The sequence below is a fragment of the Choloepus didactylus genome, chromosome 8 (genome assembly GCF_015220235.1).
Source record: "Choloepus didactylus isolate mChoDid1 chromosome 8, mChoDid1.pri, whole genome shotgun sequence".
Classification (NCBI taxonomy): Eukaryota; Metazoa; Chordata; class Mammalia; order Pilosa; family Megalonychidae; genus Choloepus; species Choloepus didactylus.
Window position 1 is genome coordinate 105,863,303 of NC_051314.1, and position 18,493 is coordinate 105,881,795.

The window sequence follows — 18,493 nt, forward strand, 5'->3', positions numbered from 1 at the left end:
TGGTATATGTATCTTTTATGCTATTAAATTATTTTTCTAATTAGTTGTTTCTACGTTGTGCTCTTCAGAGGTTTTTATGGTAAGAAAATGAGATGTCTACTGCTCTGGACACACACACCCAGGTACCCTGAGCAATTCTGCTTTCCCTGACTTACAAAGGATTAGTCTTTTTAAAATTTTGTTTGAAGAGAAAAGAATACTGAAGAGAATGGGAAGCAAATCCACACAGGTAAATTTTTTAATGTAACCAGTATGTTGAGAAAGATGACAGATTGTGGTTAAAATGCAACATTTTGGGGAACTTCCACCATTTTATAAAATTTTAGTGGGGTTAAACTTTCCCTGGATGAAAATTTGGCAAGACTCATATTTTGCTCACACTTAAGGAATGGGTACTCCAGTCACAACAGGTCACATAACAGTCTTAATTCAGAAAGTATGATGTCGAAAACTAACAATAAAAATTCTGAACATAACTTAGTAGTCTGTTTTGTACTCTTCATCCCAACATCAACCTTGCTTTGGGCTTGGATTTTTTTTTTTCAATTTTCAGTCATTTTTATCGTGAAATCTATATACAAAATAGTATATAAAACAAATTAGAATGGTTTGAAGACAAAGAATAAAAACCTGGGTAGTTACCTCTCAGAACATGTGCATGCTCTATAGAACATATCAAGCAATTCTGAAGTCAATTGATTTCTGATGCAACATTTTCTCATGCTCCCACCTCCAAGGTAACTGGAATGTAGAAACCTCACTATCATTTAGGTCCCTTTATGCTCCAGCCTTTATGATATAAGGTACTTAAATGTTTCTTCTACATTGAGAATCATGAGACAATGTTAAATTTTCTTTCAACTATCAAATTTAACTTGTAAGAACTTGAGAATAGTCTACTATTCAGCCAAATACTCTTCCCTTTGTGCTTTCTTCATCCCTGCTGTTTCAAGTTCCCTTCTGGTATCACTTCCCTTCTTTCTGAAATGCTTCCTTTAGAATTCTTTTAGAGCTGGTCTGCTGGTGATAAATACTGCTAGTTTTCCTTCAACTGAAAATGTCTTGATTTCTTCACTTCAAAAGGATATTTTCACTGGATATAGGATTATAGGTTGACAGCTATTTTCCTTCACCACTTGAAAAATGTTATGCCACTTCCTTCTGGCCTCCATGGTTTCTGATGAGAAAGGTATTATCATCAGATCTCATTTGAAGCATCATTCCCCTATATGTAACGTGTCTTTTCTCAATGGCTGCTTTCAACATTTTTCCTTTATATTTACTTTCATGAATTTATTTATGGAATGTCTCAGTGTGGATTTCTTTGGGATTTTTCTGTTTGGAGATTGCTGAGCTTCTTCAATCTATAGGTTTACATCTTTCACCACATTTATTCTTCAAATTTTTCAACACTGTACTTACACCTCTCCTCACATGAATATTAAGATATTTTCTTCTTGTCCCATAGGTTCCTTAGACTTTGTTCTTTTTTCCAATTTATTTTCTATTGTTCAGACTGGATAATTTTTATTCATCTATCTTCAAATACACTGACCCTTTCCTCTTCATCTCCATTCTGCTATTGAGCCTACTCTGTTGTTTCTTATTTCAGTTTCAATTCTAAAATTCCTGTTTTTCTTTACATCTTCTATTTCTTTGCTGAGACTTTTTATTTTTCTTTTCATTTCAAGGATATCTGCTCCTATCTTTGAAACATTTTTCTAATAGCTGCTTTGAAGTCTTTGTCAGATACTTCCAACACCTATGTCTTCTTGGCATTTGTTGATTGTTTTTCCTAGGCAAACTGCGATTTTTCCAGTTATCTGCATGCCAAGCAATTTTTTATTGTATTCTGGACATTTTGAATGTAAGAGTCTCTAAATCTTTATTTAAATCTTACATAGAATTTTTATCTTGTTTTGGTTTAGCTAGCAATCAAGCCAGTTGGACTCAAGCCATAAATTCCAACCAGCCTACTGTGAGTTGATTCCAGTGACAGTTCAGTTTTTACAACATTCACAGTGTTACTGGGATCCATCTTCTGTGCACACTACTCAGTGACCAATTTGGGACTTAGCCAGTAGTCTCTCCTGCAGTTTATTTTTCAAAATCCACAGATGCTGTTTAGAGTCACATACACATTTGTGCAGCTTTAGAGTGAGCAGGTACTCATAGACAAGTTTAGTTTAAAGGGTTGATTTCCCAAGCTCCTCCCTGCCCACTATCTGTGGGTACTTTCTGGTTCCCTGGAGCTTCCTTTTGTGGTCCTCCAGCCAAAAAGCTGGGGCTTTAGTTACCCCACTTTGCTGCATACTTCCCACAATGTGGGAAGCAACAGGAAGGCACAGTGTGAAAAAAAGCAAAAGGGCTTTGCTTTTGCTACACAACTCCTCCCCACGGAGAGGAAGATTCCCTTTCCTCAGATTTTTGGACTTCCGTTTACTAAGTCTTCCTTGATTCTACTAGCTAAAAATGGCTTTTTCTTTTCATAGGACCTTCTTGACTCCTATATAACACTTATTTACTCTAAAAATAATTTTTTGATGGTATCTTCTCTCCCTCAATGAGATAATAAAGAGTAGAGATTCATGCCAAATGAATGTGATAGCTAAGTCCTTTTTATTAAACTTCAATGATAATGTACACAAAAAATTAAAAGTTCTAAAAATTTCTGTAACAAGCAATAAATTGCTACAGCTTTGGGAGTTAATGCTGAACTATGAAACAGTGTTTTTTTAAGAATTCTGGAAAAGCTTGACTGTGATGGAAATAATAGGCAGAATGCTCCTGTTCTTGAACTTACACAAGAAACTTAAACTCTCAACAGCAACAGATTACAGCAAAATACAGCTAAGGATATTTTAAAACATGCACAGCCTGAGGAGAACCAGTTATAATGTGGAATACATTCTCAACTCCAGTTTGCCAATGGAGAAAATTAGTGGATTCAAGGAAATACAAGAGTTAAATAAGTAATCATAGTTGATAATGTTGACACAAATGTTAACAGTAATAAGCTGAGGTAGAATGGAGAAAATGTTGCAGTAAATGATGTAGTAGAAGTATATTCTAATCTGATTAGAATACACCAATAAAGGCTTATAAAGGTTAATAAGATCAGAAGACAGCACACTGAGATAAAGGGAATGAGAAGGATTAGATGATTCAGGAAATATACTTCACTATGACAAACTAATTAATGGATAAGAAAATGTAAGAAGGTGAAAAGATATGGGAAAAAATAGTTCAGGATAAAGAAAGATTTTATCAAAATAGCACGGAATATCACAGACACAGAAGAGGATTCCTGTGTAGATACAAATGTGGAGATGAACTAGGATGGGTATCAGAGTTTAGAAGAAAAGGTTTACATAACAGTGACCAAATCTCTGGATCCCTCCAGATACACTAATCCTTTCAGCTTCTTAAAAGCAACAGTTTCAGAAACTTTTCCCACTCAAAGCTCCAAATTTACACAATACCACCTCTAATGAGACAGAAGGACACCAACCTAAATTGAAATGCCCCATATCTCTGCACTTACCACTACTCCTCAGGCTTGAGGATGTTTTGATTTGTAAAAGGACTGCAGAAATATGACAAATAAAATAGAAATTATGTCACAATAGGATTTTATAGTTCATCTGTTTAATTATATTACGACCATGAATGCAATAAATGACTCAGTAACTTCATTCAAATAAAAAACAATGGCATAATGATGGTTTAAAACTGGTTCAATCACAATTTTACAAGCTTATTATCAAGAGTGAAAATACACACTATTAAAAATAGTTAAAAAGGTAACATCATATGCTTAATGTTTCTGTAAGGCTTACAAGATGTTGCTAAGGCTTATATCTGAATTTGATGCGAAAATTCTTAGTTCCATTGAAATAGTTTTTTTTCTCAGTCACATAGTATTCAATGGTACTATGAGTCTGGAAGAGATCGGCTATGGGTACCACTTCTTGTTTTCAGCTGTGATTGTGCAATATCAGCAAGTGCACTTTGTATCTTTTCCAGAAGCAAATCCCCTCGATAAACCACATCCTCCAGACACGTAGCAGCTTCATGGTTTTCTTCTTCTAGCTTATACAAGCTAGCAGCCTTTGTAAGACACAAATTTAAAAATCTTTTGTGAAATTAAAAACTTGGAAACTAGGTAAGAGTTCAGAAGGAAAGAAACTACAGTACAGGTATTTACTTTTAAATCTGGATGACTTTTTAATCACTATGGATAGATTTCAGTGGTAGAAATTCTAAAAAACATATAACTTGAGAGTTATCCATCTGTGAATTAGTAAAAAGAATGGATTTTCTATAAGAGGTCCCTGTATGTCTACAGGTGACTTCCTTCCATAGTGCTTTTGGACACTACTATTCTATCTTCACATTCAGAATACCATTCTCATTCTTTGCTAGGAAAAGAGACAAATCAAGGAAAATAATAAGATTCCTTATATGTTGGGGTTGGACAATTACATAGATTTAGCACAGTTCTCAGTAGACTGCCCTGGCTCACAATTAATAAAAATCCCAATTTTAAATTTAATCTTAAAGTAACTCTGAATACTATAAAGGAAGGAATTAAATTACCTGTCTCCTTTAATTCAAAATTCTCTACTTCTATCAAAGTTCTCAAAGGAAAAGAGATTTTTACCTGTAAAGCAGCTGTAGATTCTTCACTGGGTAAGGAATCTATCAAAACATCAATGTCTTTTGCTGTTCGTGCAATCAGTGCTGCAAAAAGCTGGGCATACTCTAGAGAAAGATATCACTAAATTAGGATAATAAAGATCCTCAAGTTTTCAGAAATGGAACTTTTAGTGAAACCAGGAAACCTCATGTAACTCTTTCTGCAATAGGTTTCTAATGATTAAAGTGTAATTTTATAACTGAAACCATGGTACTGTAACCCGTAACATTCTTGAAAATTCCCTTTATAACTACTTGTTAAATTGTACTTTGAAAGTGATCACCTTTTTGCATATATGTTATTTTCACAATAAAGAAATAAATGAAACTGTGGAACTGTAACCTATAGCATTCTTTGAAATTTGTTCTCTAACTACTTGTTAAATTGCACTTGGAAAGTTGTCACTTCTATATAAATATGTTATATTCCACAATAAAAAAAAAAGTGTAATTCCAACACGCCAATTAAAACTAAAAATTAGCCTTAATATTAACTCAAACTGATACACGGAATAGGACAATATGGTGGTCACTTGAAAAAAGATATTTGTAAATGGGATGTCTTCCTTATTAAGGCCCCTCATGTAAAAATTCAGGAGACATTCATACAAATTCTCCTCTAAAGGAGTGACAATCTGATATTTGACATAAACAGAATTATGAGATGTTATGTGAATTGACTGTAATACATTCATTTCTTTTATGACAAAATTTGTAATAATATTCTCAAAGAAAAATAACATTTTTAGAAAGAAGCCATAAGTTGAGTTTCTTAATAAATCTAATTTTAAAGTATTATAAGAAATGTGAGAGGCAAACTAAGAGAAGACAAGAAAACCTATTTACCTTCTGTAGGATTAGCTGGCTGATCTTTGTTAATTGCTGTCTGAATATTACTAAAAGAGGCAGGAGGACCACACTGCTGCAACACTCCAATGGCATTACAAAACTGATCTGCAAGCTTGAATCCAAAGAAAATGTGTCAAGGTTAGAAAGGATTTATTAAGTTTAAGAACTTCATTGGTAATGGTATCAACAATAAGTTTCTATAATAGTGATCTTTGAGCAGGAGAACAAAATAGAAAGGAGTGATTCTGGATAAAGTAAGCCAGTACTTAACAATGATTAAATGTTTTAATCATGCAAAGGAACTAAGTTCAGTATTACTCTAAGGAAAGTTAAACTTTTAAAAATTTACTTTTATTTACATTTGCTATTTCTAGGTATCTCAAATAAGTGACATCATATAATATTTGTCCTTAAAGACTTGCTTATTTCACTCAGCATATTTTCAAGGTTTATCCACATTGCAGCATGTCTCAGAATTTCATACCTAGTTGAAGATAAATTTGACATTAATATAGCTGAAATAGTTGAACTACAAAATAAATCTTTTTTTTTTCTTTTGAAGAAAAAAGAATAGTAGGATAATATATAACACCACCAATTGAAAGCAATACGTTAAGGACTTCTTTTGGGTGTTGGTGGAGGGAAGCAAACTTGGCTGGCAAATATCTCAATATGGCCCAGGGTTAATAAAAAATGTGTGATTCATGTACAAAGTAACTGATCTGAGACCAGAGTAGTTATAAGGGTCAAGAAACAGTAGGAAAAGGACTGCTTGAGAATGCCCCTTAAGTATTCAGAAAGTATTACTCCATGACTCAAATCCTAAATTCCTGGTACAATAAAAGTATTCCTTAATTAACAGCTTTGAAGGAGATTGAGAGTACCAATTTCTTACAGTCTCTAAACTAAAGACCTCCATTTACCACCAAGTATTTCCAATTAGAGTAAGCATTTCCACTGAGTTTCTCTGCCATTATTTCAATGACAGAACTCGAAGTCAACTTTTCACAAAACTGGTTTTCTCTGTTGAATACCTAATTTGCATGGAGATTTTCCTGGCAAACCAGTCTAACTTCAGACTCTTACTTTCCTTTTACCCTCAAATCCTAATAATGCTACAACTCTTTCCCTCTTTGCCTTCTATCATTACTGCTGCTTCTTTATTTCAACCAATTAACTCACCAAACTTGTCAGAATATCCTCATAATTATTTTCTAGTTTACTATGTTATTTTACTCTGCTCAAAAAATTTGAGCTTCCTTCTCCATGGTCTTCAAGCTAAACCCCGACTATTTCAAAGCTTTTAATAATCTAAGTAAATTCTACTTCCTCATTTTCTACTAATCCCTCAAATTTACCTTAGCAATCATATAAATGCATTACTGACTACACTGCTTTGCTTGTTTTGCTACTACTTGTACTACAGCAATAAATGCTCAGAAGCTGCAAAAACCTGGTTCTACCACGAACACTTTCCATTTTAAATTGGGAACATTGTGATATCACGGCATTGTTTTGAGGAATAGAGAAAACACACAAAAAATGTTCAATACAATGTCTACCTGCTTTATCCTTCAAAAGCTTTCAAGATCCATTTTATTCATTTATTCAACAATTATTTAAGGAAAGACAACTCGATGACAACAATTACATATATACATTATAGAGAGACTGAACAAGACACAGCTTCTGCCCTCATGGAGTTTTCATGTTAGAGAGTAAGACAAATACTAATTTAATAATTATACAAATAATTCATTACAAATGGGACCAATGCTAAGAAGACCCCCCCCATATTTTAGTTAACATAACTCTATATTCCAATTTCCTCAGCAACTTACAGCTGAACACATTAGATTCACTGAACTCCCTAATCACATACTGTTTTCTTATCATTTAAATGTCTCTTGAGTATATGACATCATTATAATCAGACTGTAAGCTCCTTAAGGAGTATCTCTCTGTAAACATGAGACTGTTTGTATACACAGTAATACTCATACTAGTTAACTAGATGCTTCTCTCCAAAATCCAATAATCAGCATGCCTATCCGGGACTTATGGTCATATTCAATTTGTCCTTACTATCCTTACAGTTATGGGATGTGTACAGATAACGCAAATTTTTTCCAAAAATAACATCTCTGTCCAGCAGCATCATTATAATTTTTTTAATTGTTAAAATAGGCAATTTTATGATACCACAATAAAATTTTGACAAAAGAAAACACAAAAGTTAACACACAGGGCTTCCTATTTACTCCTGGGGTAGAAGCAGGGGTATGTGCGTGAATTCCTGAAATAAATTGTTTTCAATTATTTGATAGAGATGGGGATTAGAAATAAATCACCCTGTCACCCTGGAATTGTGGTTTACCATGGCATTACTATCAACCCTAAGGTAGTAGGAGCTTAATCTTTGGGACCCAAGGCTGAATTCAGGCCACTTTGAAGTCTCTTTGTTCTCCCAGTTTATATTTCAATAATGCTGCTGTGACAGGCCCATATGCACTTTTTTTTTTTTTTTCAGAGTACATGTGGGCATCAAAAGCACTAGAAGCATACCTGCAGAACACCAAAAGGCATTCAGGTAAAAGAGAAATGGGTGTCAACATCATCAGATGCTGGAGTGAGATAAGTGATGGGGGACCCCTTTTGCTTCCCTATCCCATGCTAGAGTTACTGCATTCTCTTTATACCACTTCCTTCCATTGATTATAGTATCTATTGTGCATAATAAAGGGTGGTATCTCTTAAACCAGGAGGTTTTATAAGAGAACTCAGCCTCCTGGGACTTGGGGCCTTAATGGAAGTGACTACGTTGAGATGACTCTGTTAGGTAATCTACACCAGGGTTTCTCAAACAAGGCACCATTGCCCTTTTGGACTGGATAATTCTTTGTGTGGGACATTATCCTGTAATTGTAGGGTGTTTAGCAGCATCAAAGTCCTGTACCCACTAGCAGCAATACCCCTCCCTCCACATTTGTGTCAATGAAAAATATCTGCAGGCACTCCCAAATGTCACTGCCCAACCACACAATGAAGGGTTGGGGGCAAACTGCCTCCAGGTGAGAACCACTGGTCTATACAATTTTTTTATCTCCCCCATCAGTCTGGTGCCATTTTAATCAATTGGCTTACCATCAAACACTTGAGCTTCTGTAATGTGCAGACTGTGGGCCATGGGCTAAAATTAAGCCTACTGCCTGTTTTTGTAAATGTTAAAATGGTAAATCTTTTTATGCCTCTGTACCATAATACAAATAAAATAGGCTCAAGATATTAGAAGCTTGCTTTATCCACAATGTCTGATATAAGAAATATAAATAATTTGAGTCAAGCTCACATCCACATTGCTTTTTATAGCATGCACAGGTGGAAACAACAGATGACCCAAAGTGGGGAGAAGCAGAAGACTTGGAGGTAGAAAAGCTGGGCTGGTAAATACCATCTTATGAGCATAAGTTCAATGTATGGAAGTATTCAAGGGAAATCACATCATCTTGGTGACTCCCCACTCCTACTTTTTTTTAAATTCAGTTATATTGAGATATATTCACATACCATACAGTCATCCATGGTGTACAATCAACTATTCACAGTACCATCATATAGATGTGCCTTCTTCACCCCAAACCATTTTTTAACATTTTTCTTGCACCAGAATCAGAATAAGAAAAATTAAAAAATAAAAAAGAACACCCAAGTTACCCCCCCCATTCCACCCTATTTTTCATTTAGTTTTTGTCCCCATTTTTCTACTCATCCATCCATACAATGGATAAAGGGAGTGTGATCCACAAGGTTTTCACAATCACACTATCACTCCTTGTTATCTACATTGTTATACAGTCTTCTTCAAGAGTCCAGACTACTGGGCTGGAGTTTGGTAGTTTCAGATATTTACTTCTACAAATACATTAAAACCTAAAAAGTGTTATCTATATAATGTGTAAGAATGTCCACCAGACCTCTCGACTCCATGTGAAATCTCTCAGCCACTGAAGCTTTATTTCATTTCATATTGCACCCCCTTTTGGTCAAGAAGATGTTCTCAATCCCATGATGCTGGGTCCAGATTCACCCCTGGGAGTCATATCCTGCATTGCCAGGGAGATTTACAACCCTGGGAGTCAGGTCCCATATAGAGGGGAGGGCAGTGAGATCACCCACCAAGGTGGGTTAGTTAGAGAGAGAGGGCCACATCTGGGCAACAAAGAGGCACTCAGGAGGAGACTCTTAGGCACAATTATAAGCAGGTTTAGCCCCTCCTTTGCAGTTTAGCCCTTCCTTTGCTTCATAGGGGCAAGCTCCAAGACAGAAGGCTCAGCATGTCAAGCCACCAATCCCCAGTGTTTGTGAGAACATCAGCAACAATCCAGGTGAGGAAGTCCAACACCTCCACATCCTCCCCCAGCTCCTCGGGGGGGGGGGGGCAAATATATATTTTTATTCTCCACCCGAGTTACTTTAGAATGTGTTGCTATTTCAATCTAACCTATACAGACCTACCGTATCTCACTTCCTTTTCAAAGTTCCATGTAACTGTAGTGTTTGAACAAACTGACTGTAGAAGTAATATTATTTAGAAAACATAGATCTTACACCAAAGAAACATTTCTTCCCTTGGTCTCACATGGAAGTTGAAGTTTTAGTACACAGTCAGTTTCAATCTTTATGCTTTGGCCTGATTTGCCCTAGTCTTAACCAGATCTGCTTCATTCATATCTCTAATTGAAGTCTGGGCTCTTTTTCAGCTTTTTTTTTTTAACAGTTGCTGTATGCATTAATATTGACATTCATATCTGCCAAGCTCTAGCTCTGAGTTTCAGGTGTCACACAGATACCCAATTTTCCAGAGACCAATCATGCAATACACCAAGGGATCAACATCTCCGAGTTTTGAGACAGCCATTACAATTCAGGAATGGATTTTACTGCTCTAAGAGCTTACAATCTAGGGACCATTATAATAACCATTTCTCTGTTAGACAGCTCTAAGATTCAATTCTGAGTTTACACATTGTAGTTAGTCCATATCGATGAGACATTATAGTGTTTGCCTTGGTTTCCAGCATACTTCACTCAAAATGCTGTCTACAGGATCCCTTCACCTCATTGTGTGTCTCACAACTTCACTCCTTCTTCTAGTTGCTCCATATTCCATTGTATGTATACATCAGAGTTCACCATTCTGTTCCTCCATCAGTGTACCCTGAGGTCATCTTGACCCACTGAAAACGATGAATACAGCCTCCATATACACCAATGTGCAAATGCCCATTCATGTCTCTGCTCTCAGGTCTTCAAGTGCATACTCCATAATGAGGTTGCAGGACCTTATGGTCCCCACATACTTAGCTTCTTATGGAATCACCACCGCACTCCTATTTTAATTTGTGAGACATCAATTAAGTATGATTATTTGCATTCCTACTTCTATTTTATAGCACTACAGGCAAAAAGGAGGGAGAGAGAAACATGATGCCGAATGTTTCTTCCTTCTGGGAGAATAAATTTTGATCAAAAGAGTGGTAGAAAGACATATTTCTTAAAACACTTGAAAGATGAGGATCAAGCCCAGCAAACTTTCAACCTGCTGAGCAATGCAGCCTTATTCAACCTAGGCTTGGCTCCCCTCATTTGCTGGATAGTCTGCCCTTGTCTGACACTAGAGATGGAGATGGGGGAGGACCCCACCCCAACTTGCCAGAGCACCATGTTGATCATCCTTCATTTCCTCTGCAGCCAGTTCACACCTGCACCTGTCACCTGCCCCTATCTGTACCTCCAAGTCCCAGTGAAGGCTCTGTGTCTCCTGGCTGCCAAGGGCATTTGGACACAGACAATGCTGTTTGATGGAGAAGACCTCAGGAGGATTGGGATACAGGATGGTGATTTCTGTCCCTTCCTGGAAGAAAATATCCTTCAGAGTGACAGACTGTGATGGCTGCTACTGCTTCATCCATGACAGTGTCCAGCAGTTTCTTCCTGCCATGTTCTATGTTCTGGGGAGTGAGGAGGAAGAAGATGGGGAGACTTGCAGTTTGGATATTGGGGATGTGGAGAAACTGCTCTCCAAGGAACAAAGGTTAAGGAACCCCAGCCTGACCCAAATGAGATACTTCTTGTTTGGCCTCTTGAATGAAAAGAGAGTCAAGAAGCTGGAGAGAATTTTCAATTGCTAGATGTCAATGGAGGTCAAACAGGAATTCCTTTTAGTAGGTGATCTTTGTTGTTTTTCTCACAGGTCCTGGAAAGATTATCACTCTGTCTCTGGAAGGATCTCTGCTCTGTGTTCAGTTCAAACAAGAACCTGAGCTTTCTGCAAGTCAAAGTTTCCTCACTGACTTCTCAGTGAGGATAGTTTGTGAGTAAGTCAACCATGGCACCAAGCTGTAATCAAGCTGTTGGCCAGGGTTGTGGTCTTCTCTGAGGCTTGGTCCTCTGCCAAGTTCACATGATGGCTGGCAGAATTCAGTTTACTGCATGCTGTCAGATCAAGGGTCCCAGTATCTCTCTATTCCCTGCCATATGCACCGTGGTCTCAGGGGTTTGGCTACTCCCCGCCGCCATTTCTACAGCCTAGGGGCCTTAGCCTGTGCCATCGGTGGAGGCCTGGGCACGAAGGTGGTGTCCCGCGGGAGAGGGCAGCCCCCAGCATCATTATAATTTAATATTAGAAAACCCCCAAGGAATATCTCCCTGAAGAAAGTTGAGTGATAGCCCAGATAAGTCACTGCAAAGTAGTGTTCATCTTGGTGAATTCACCAAAATTTGGAAGCTGACTCTCTCAACCTTAAAAGTTTCTATTTTATTCACGGAGTATATCAGTTTCTCCTAAGTAGACCACTCTCTTCAAGTGTACAAAGACTGATGTATAAACAAGAATGTCAACTTGCTCGTGAGAAAAAACTGGCAAGAAGATCAGGTATTTAGGTTTTCTAATCAGCATTTTTTCTCTCTTAAAGTACCTTTCCTGAAACAAATTATGATCAGAATGATAGAGAAAAATATAACTACTGATGGAAAATTATTTGATTTCTAATGGTAATAAGTATACGTATCCCTTGGCCTGCACAAACCTTCCACTTAGGCATTGTAAATAGGAAAAAGAATGATCAGAAGGATCAAAATAAGGGGAGTTACTTGCAAGACTTAATCTATATTAGGGAATAGACTTACTAGAAGACATCAAAAATAAATAAATAAATAAATGAAAATAAATGGAAAGATATACCTGTTCAAGGATTAGAAGATTCAGTAGTATAAAGATGTCAGTTCTTCCAAACTGATTTATAAATTCAATCCAATCAAAATCCCAATAGGTTATGGTTTTCATTTTTGTGGTGGAATTGGATAAACTAATTCTGAAATTTATACAGAAGTAGAAAGGTCCAAGACACTATTAAAGAATAAGAACAAAATGAAAGGAATTGCCCGAATAGATATCAAGACCTATTATAAAGCTACAATAATTAAGACAGTGGGATATCACATAGGACAAAGACCAATGGTTCAGAAGGCAGCCCCAAAAGATATCTATCATATTTGAACACTTGATATGACAACACTGACAGTCCAAAGGGGTATCTGGGAAAAAAATGTGAAATTGGATCCCAAACTCTCACAAAAACCAATTCCAGAGGCCAGTGGCACCTGCCCCGCCGTCACCAGACTGGGACCAAGCTGTACCCAATCTGGTGCCGTGGATCTCGCAATGGGCAGACCACCACCTGCTTGCGCCTTGGCCAAGTACCTCATCCTGCCATCCTGGCAGGGGGCGGGGCTTTGAGGAGCGATCCTGAGGAAGAGTCCCAGGGCAGGACAGCCCCACCGTGGAGACTGACACCCATAGGGGTGTGGGCCAGGGAGGGTGACATCGTGGGAGCTGCATATGCCCAATTCCTGCAAAGACTCTGCTGGGCTCTGGGGACACTGCACAGCTTGGGGGCTCTAGCAGGTGCTTTAGATCAGTTGGAGAAGGCCCCCAGTAGAGACCAAGTGAGAGCAGGTCCTGTAGGCCTTGGGAGAGAGGTTTTTGGGGTTTTGTTTAAGTGAGGTGAGAGGTATTGAAGTTTGCACAGGGAAGGAACATCTAATTATGTTTTAAAAGATCACTCTGGCTGCTGGGGGAACATAAGACTTTAAGCCCTAGAGCTCTAAAGAAGGAGAATTCTCTTTTAGGTGACTACAGTCATCCAGGAGAGACAGGACGATGGCTAGGACCATTGGAGTGGTTGGATTGGGTGCCGGGTGTAAGACAAAGAGAGATCAAGGGGGCTGTCCCTGGGTGGATTGTGTTGACAGCTGCTGAAAGGCAGGAGTTGGGAACATCAGCAGTAGAATGGTCATAGTTGGAATAATGTTACTTCTAAGGAAATATTCAACTGCCATCAAAATTTACAAGTTCTTCAGGTGTTCCAGTAGAATTTATAAAAAGGAATGTTAAGCTATGTAGATGATTACACTGATTAACTGAGAATGGCTTAGATACTGAACACGTTCTTATCACTTTACCTATTATTTTCATGGAGTAATGAGCCACATGGTGTTTTGCTGGTTAAGGTGGCTGGAATAGAACTCACTGAAACTGGGAAGGTGTGGTTACAAAGGAAGTTAAAACCTTCCCAACTACTGTGGCTCCAACTTGGAAAGGAGAAATTAGCACTCTTTTGCTACCCTTTAGTAAATAAGGGTAAATATTTTAATGTGAATCTGAAGGAAGAAATTTTGAGAAGAGGCCTTAGCAAAATTGTTCTTGTTAAAGGGCTAAATTATGAATCTGAAATCTATTAGACAATTCACAGAAAATTACTTAGAGCTGAATTAACAGTCTTAAAAAAAGGAGAACGAATATGCAAGGAAGAATCTGGGGAAAAAAATTGTTTGCAAGAATTCAAAGGCACCTGGAAAGAAATATTGAAAAAAAAACAAAAAACAAAAAAACAGTTATTTAATAACACAGGATCAGATTTCAATCTGAATAAAGAAAATTATGACAAATTTAGAAGGACTTACAAAACTTGGAAAGCCAACATGAACAACTACTCCTTAATATTGAAGTTCAGAGAACTTACTTTGCATACTTTCGTAGAAAAAGGTAAAATCTTCTGAGGTCTGGAGGTGAACTATTCTGAAAAGAATCAAGTATTTAAATATATGGATATTTTTCAATGAACTGGAATGGAAATTTCCTCAGAAGATCAAAGTTGTATTCTAATGATATTTAAATATTTAAAAAATGATAATCATAAATGTAACATACACATTAATTTAAACATTATGGTTAATGTAAATTTCCTATGTTTTTAGGAAAAAAATGAAATACTATAAAATTACAAGTTGAATGACATATATGTAGTTCTAATGTTTGAACAGGGAGTATAAGAAAATTATGTTATTTTAGTGATTTGGGGTAGCCATGTTATTTTCTGTTTAAAGAGAATTTTTGTTTATTTTTTCAGTTATATCAACTTGGAGTATTTATAATAAAGGGACTCTTCATACTTGAAAAAAAAATCAATTCCAGGCTAAAGACTAAATGTAAAAGGCAAAGTTAAATATTAGATAACATAGGAAAATATCTTCATGATCTTGGGAAAGGGGAGAGTTTCTTAAGCAAGACACAAAAGCATTAGACAAAAGTAAAATATTAATTCACTACATTAAAATTAATAACTTCTATTCAAAAAGGCACTACAGAGTAAAAAGACAAGGAGTAGAAGATACCTGCGACCCATAAAACCAACAACAGACCAGCATTCAAAATATATAAAGAATTCTTTAATAAGAAATGAGAGAAGAGCCAATAGAAAAATGGGCAAAGGACTAGGACAGGCTCTTCAAAAAAAGATGAACTCTCCCCAAATGCCATGTAATCACATGAAAAGGTACTCAACTTCCTTAGTCATCAATGAAATGCAAGTTTAAAACACAAGATACTATTACACATCCACCAGGAAGGCTAAAAATTAAAAAGACTGACAACACCAAATGTTGAAGATAAGAGCTAACAAACTCACTATCACTTGCTGTGTAAAGGTGAAGTATGACCCAGGAATTGCAAGTGGAAGTATAAGACCTACAGACACTCATTCACTGTGCACCAGGAAACAACAGTAATGTTCACAGGAGCATTGTCCCTAATTTCCAAAACTAGATACAATCAAATGCTCATCAAGAAAAAATTATATATGTTTAGAGGAAATACTATAAAGCTATGAAAACACCACTGCCCACAGGATAGAAGAACCACAAAATGTTGACCAAAAGAAACCAAATAAATGAATATTTATACATACGTAATTCAAAAAGAGACAAAAAATTAAACTATATTGTTTAGGAATGCATAAGATACAAAGAAAAGCAAGCAGATTATCACAAAAGTAATGATGGTTTCAATTAAGAGAGGGAGCAAATGATGTTTTTTGACCTCATCAATGTATCATGGATGTTCACCTTGTAACTATGTAATTTTCTCTATTTAACCATGAAAAAAGAAATATATTTGTCAGTGACCACGGGAAATGCTCTTTCTTTCCTCTGGAGAGTAATGTATGTTTCAGTAACTTTACCTTCACTATGCCTCTCCGTTTTATTTCCTTACAAAAATTAAACCCTTAAAAAGGTTTACCTTTTTGACCTCTCTCTCTCTATTATGACTGGTGACTGTGTTGATTCTATGTTTAGCACTGAGGAAGCTGATATGCACACCTCATTCTGGTCCTCTTTTTAGATCCTAAAGGTAGTAACTGCAGCCAGACCTCACTTAAATACAGTACTGACCATCCATACTGACCCATTCCCCCATCAACTCACCCTTCTAAATCTCTTCTTATTATACCTTCTTCTATGCCAAGGAGTGGCTGAGAAATGGAACAAGATTCTTGGCCTATATTTAAGGAATGAATTAGGAAGAAAACAATCGTGTCACCTCACCATCACTCCCAACACCCCATCACCCCAACATAAAAGTTTTAGTAAAGGAAACCTCTTGGCCAACATTTAATTACAAAGAGAGAATTGTCAAGGAGAGAATTGTAGAAATACGGCAGAGAAGGAAGCTCCAAGAATCAGTTCCTCTACCAGAACAACTATTAAGCACGAATGAACTGTCTGAATCAACAATTTTGAAACTTGGAGCTATGGTTTTGTACATACAATGTACAAAGATATAATCTGTACCAAGCTACAAAAAGGTAGGGGACGGAGAGGTATAGGAACTGTGTATGTTCTGCTATTGAAGTCAAGTAGGTATCAAATCAAATATGACTGCATATATTTTAACCCCATGGTAACCACAAGGAAAATATATGAAAAATATATCCAAGTAAAAATGAGAAGGGATTCAAAATAGTACAAAACAAAAAAATCAAATACATATGAAAGTAAGCATTAATGGAAGAACTGAGGGGCAAAAAATGTGTTAAGACTTAAAAACACTAAATAGCAAAATGGCAGAAGAAAGTCCTGTGTTATCGGTAGTGACTTAAAATGTAAAGCTATTAAATCCTTCAGTCAAAAGGCAGAGACTGGCAGAGTTAAAAAGAAACAAATGAAAAATAACAAGTGTTGGAGAGAATGCAGAGAAACAGGAACACTCATTCGTTGCTGGTGGGAATGTAAAATAGTGTAGCCACTATGGAAGACAGTTTGGCAGTTCCTCAGAAAATCAAGTATAGAATTACCATATGAATCAGCAATCCCACTACTGGGGATATACCCCAAAGAATTTAAAGTAGGGATTCAAAGTATTTGCACACACATGTCATGGTGGCATTATCACACTTATCAGAAGATGGAACAAACCAAATGTCCTATCAACCAAGAAATGGATGAACAAAATGTAGGTATAGTCTCACGAATATTATTCAGAAATAAGAAGGAATGAAATTCTGATACAGTTGACAACAGGGATAAACCTTGAAGACATCATGCTGAGTGAAATAAGCCAAATAGAAAAGGACAAATATTGTATGATCTCACTGATATGAAACAATCAGAATAAGCAAAATTTATAGAGTCAGAATCTAGAATATAGTTTCCTAGGGGATGTGGTGGGGGTAGGGAATACGGAGTTAAGGCTTAAAGTGTACAATGTTTCTATTTGGGACAATGGAAAAGTTTTCATAATGGATGGTGGTGAAGGTAGCACAACATTGTGAATGTAAGTAATTAAGAGCAATGAATTATATATGTGAATGTGGTTAAAAGGGGAAATACGAGGATATATACATGTTACTAGATAATTTTTTTTAATTCAAGGAACTGCACAACACAGTGAACTGTAAATTAAACCAACGACTAGTTAATAAATTATAAAAATGTGCTTTCATCAACTGTAACAGACGAATCACACCAATGCAAGTTTTTAATAATAGGGTGATTTATGGGAACTCTGTATTTTATGCATGACTTTTCCGTAAACTCACAATCTATCAAAAAAAGATATTCTACCATCAAAAAAGGAGGGTCGCCTTCGTGGGTAAGCCCCGATAAGGAAAAAATAAAAAAGACCTGCTTCCCCAACCCGAAAGAAGAGAACCCATAACCATCAGTGACAGGAAAACTGTCCTTAGGAAATATGAGGACCCTGAAGCCTAAGAATCGTGGTGGAGTGTCGGGGAAGAAAGCGATCCTACACTGCTCCTTCCCACTTGCTGGCTCCCTCTGCGCACCTCCCCAGCAGCCTGCCTCAGAATTCCCAGGATCTCGGAGCGGGGGGCCTCCGGCCGCCCCCAGCGCTTTATGCTGAAGCGCTGCCTCAGTCCGCTCCCAACTTCCGCGTTTATTTCTCGGGCCCCTTTTCCTTCCTTGCTTTACCTCAGGAAAGACGAAGACAGAGACTAATCGAAAGAAATCACTCACCGAATTTACTGCATCTTGCAGCTGCGTGAGCCGATCGGCCATGTTGCTGGCTCACGCAAAGGGACGCTCTAGC

The 18,493-nt window shown here is 37.0% G+C and overlaps 1 protein-coding gene and 1 pseudogene across 1 annotated transcript; one reads left to right on the top strand and one right to left on the bottom strand.

Moving 5' to 3' along the window:
- Positions 1–2,596: 2,596 nt before the first annotated feature.
- On the bottom strand, positions 2,597–18,493 carry MED21 (mediator complex subunit 21). Its single transcript, XM_037847543.1, has 4 exons — positions 18,421–18,493; positions 5,545–5,659; positions 4,664–4,764; positions 2,597–4,110 (listed from the first exon to the last, which is right to left on the bottom strand). Exons 1-4 carry the CDS (start codon positions 18,460–18,462, stop codon positions 3,934–3,936), a joined length of 435 nt encoding a protein of 144 aa, XP_037703471.1. The 5' UTR covers positions 18,463–18,493; the 3' UTR covers positions 2,597–3,933.
- On the top strand, positions 13,889–18,402 carry LOC119541597 (annotated as a pseudogene).

Excerpts from the sequence above, each read along its gene's own strand:
- MED21 (XM_037847543.1), bottom strand. The coding sequence starts at position 18,462 with ATGGCCGATCGGCTCACGCAGCTGCAAGATGCAGTAAATTCG. Across the intron at positions 5,660-18,420 it reads TGCAAGATGCAGTAAATTCG|CTTGCAGATCAGTTTTGTAA; the intron begins GTGAGTGATTTC and ends TTTGGATTCAAG. Across the intron at positions 4,111-4,663 it reads AATCTACAGCTGCTTTACAG|GCTGCTAGCTTGTATAAGCT; the intron begins GTAAAAATCTCT and ends TGTCTTACAAAG.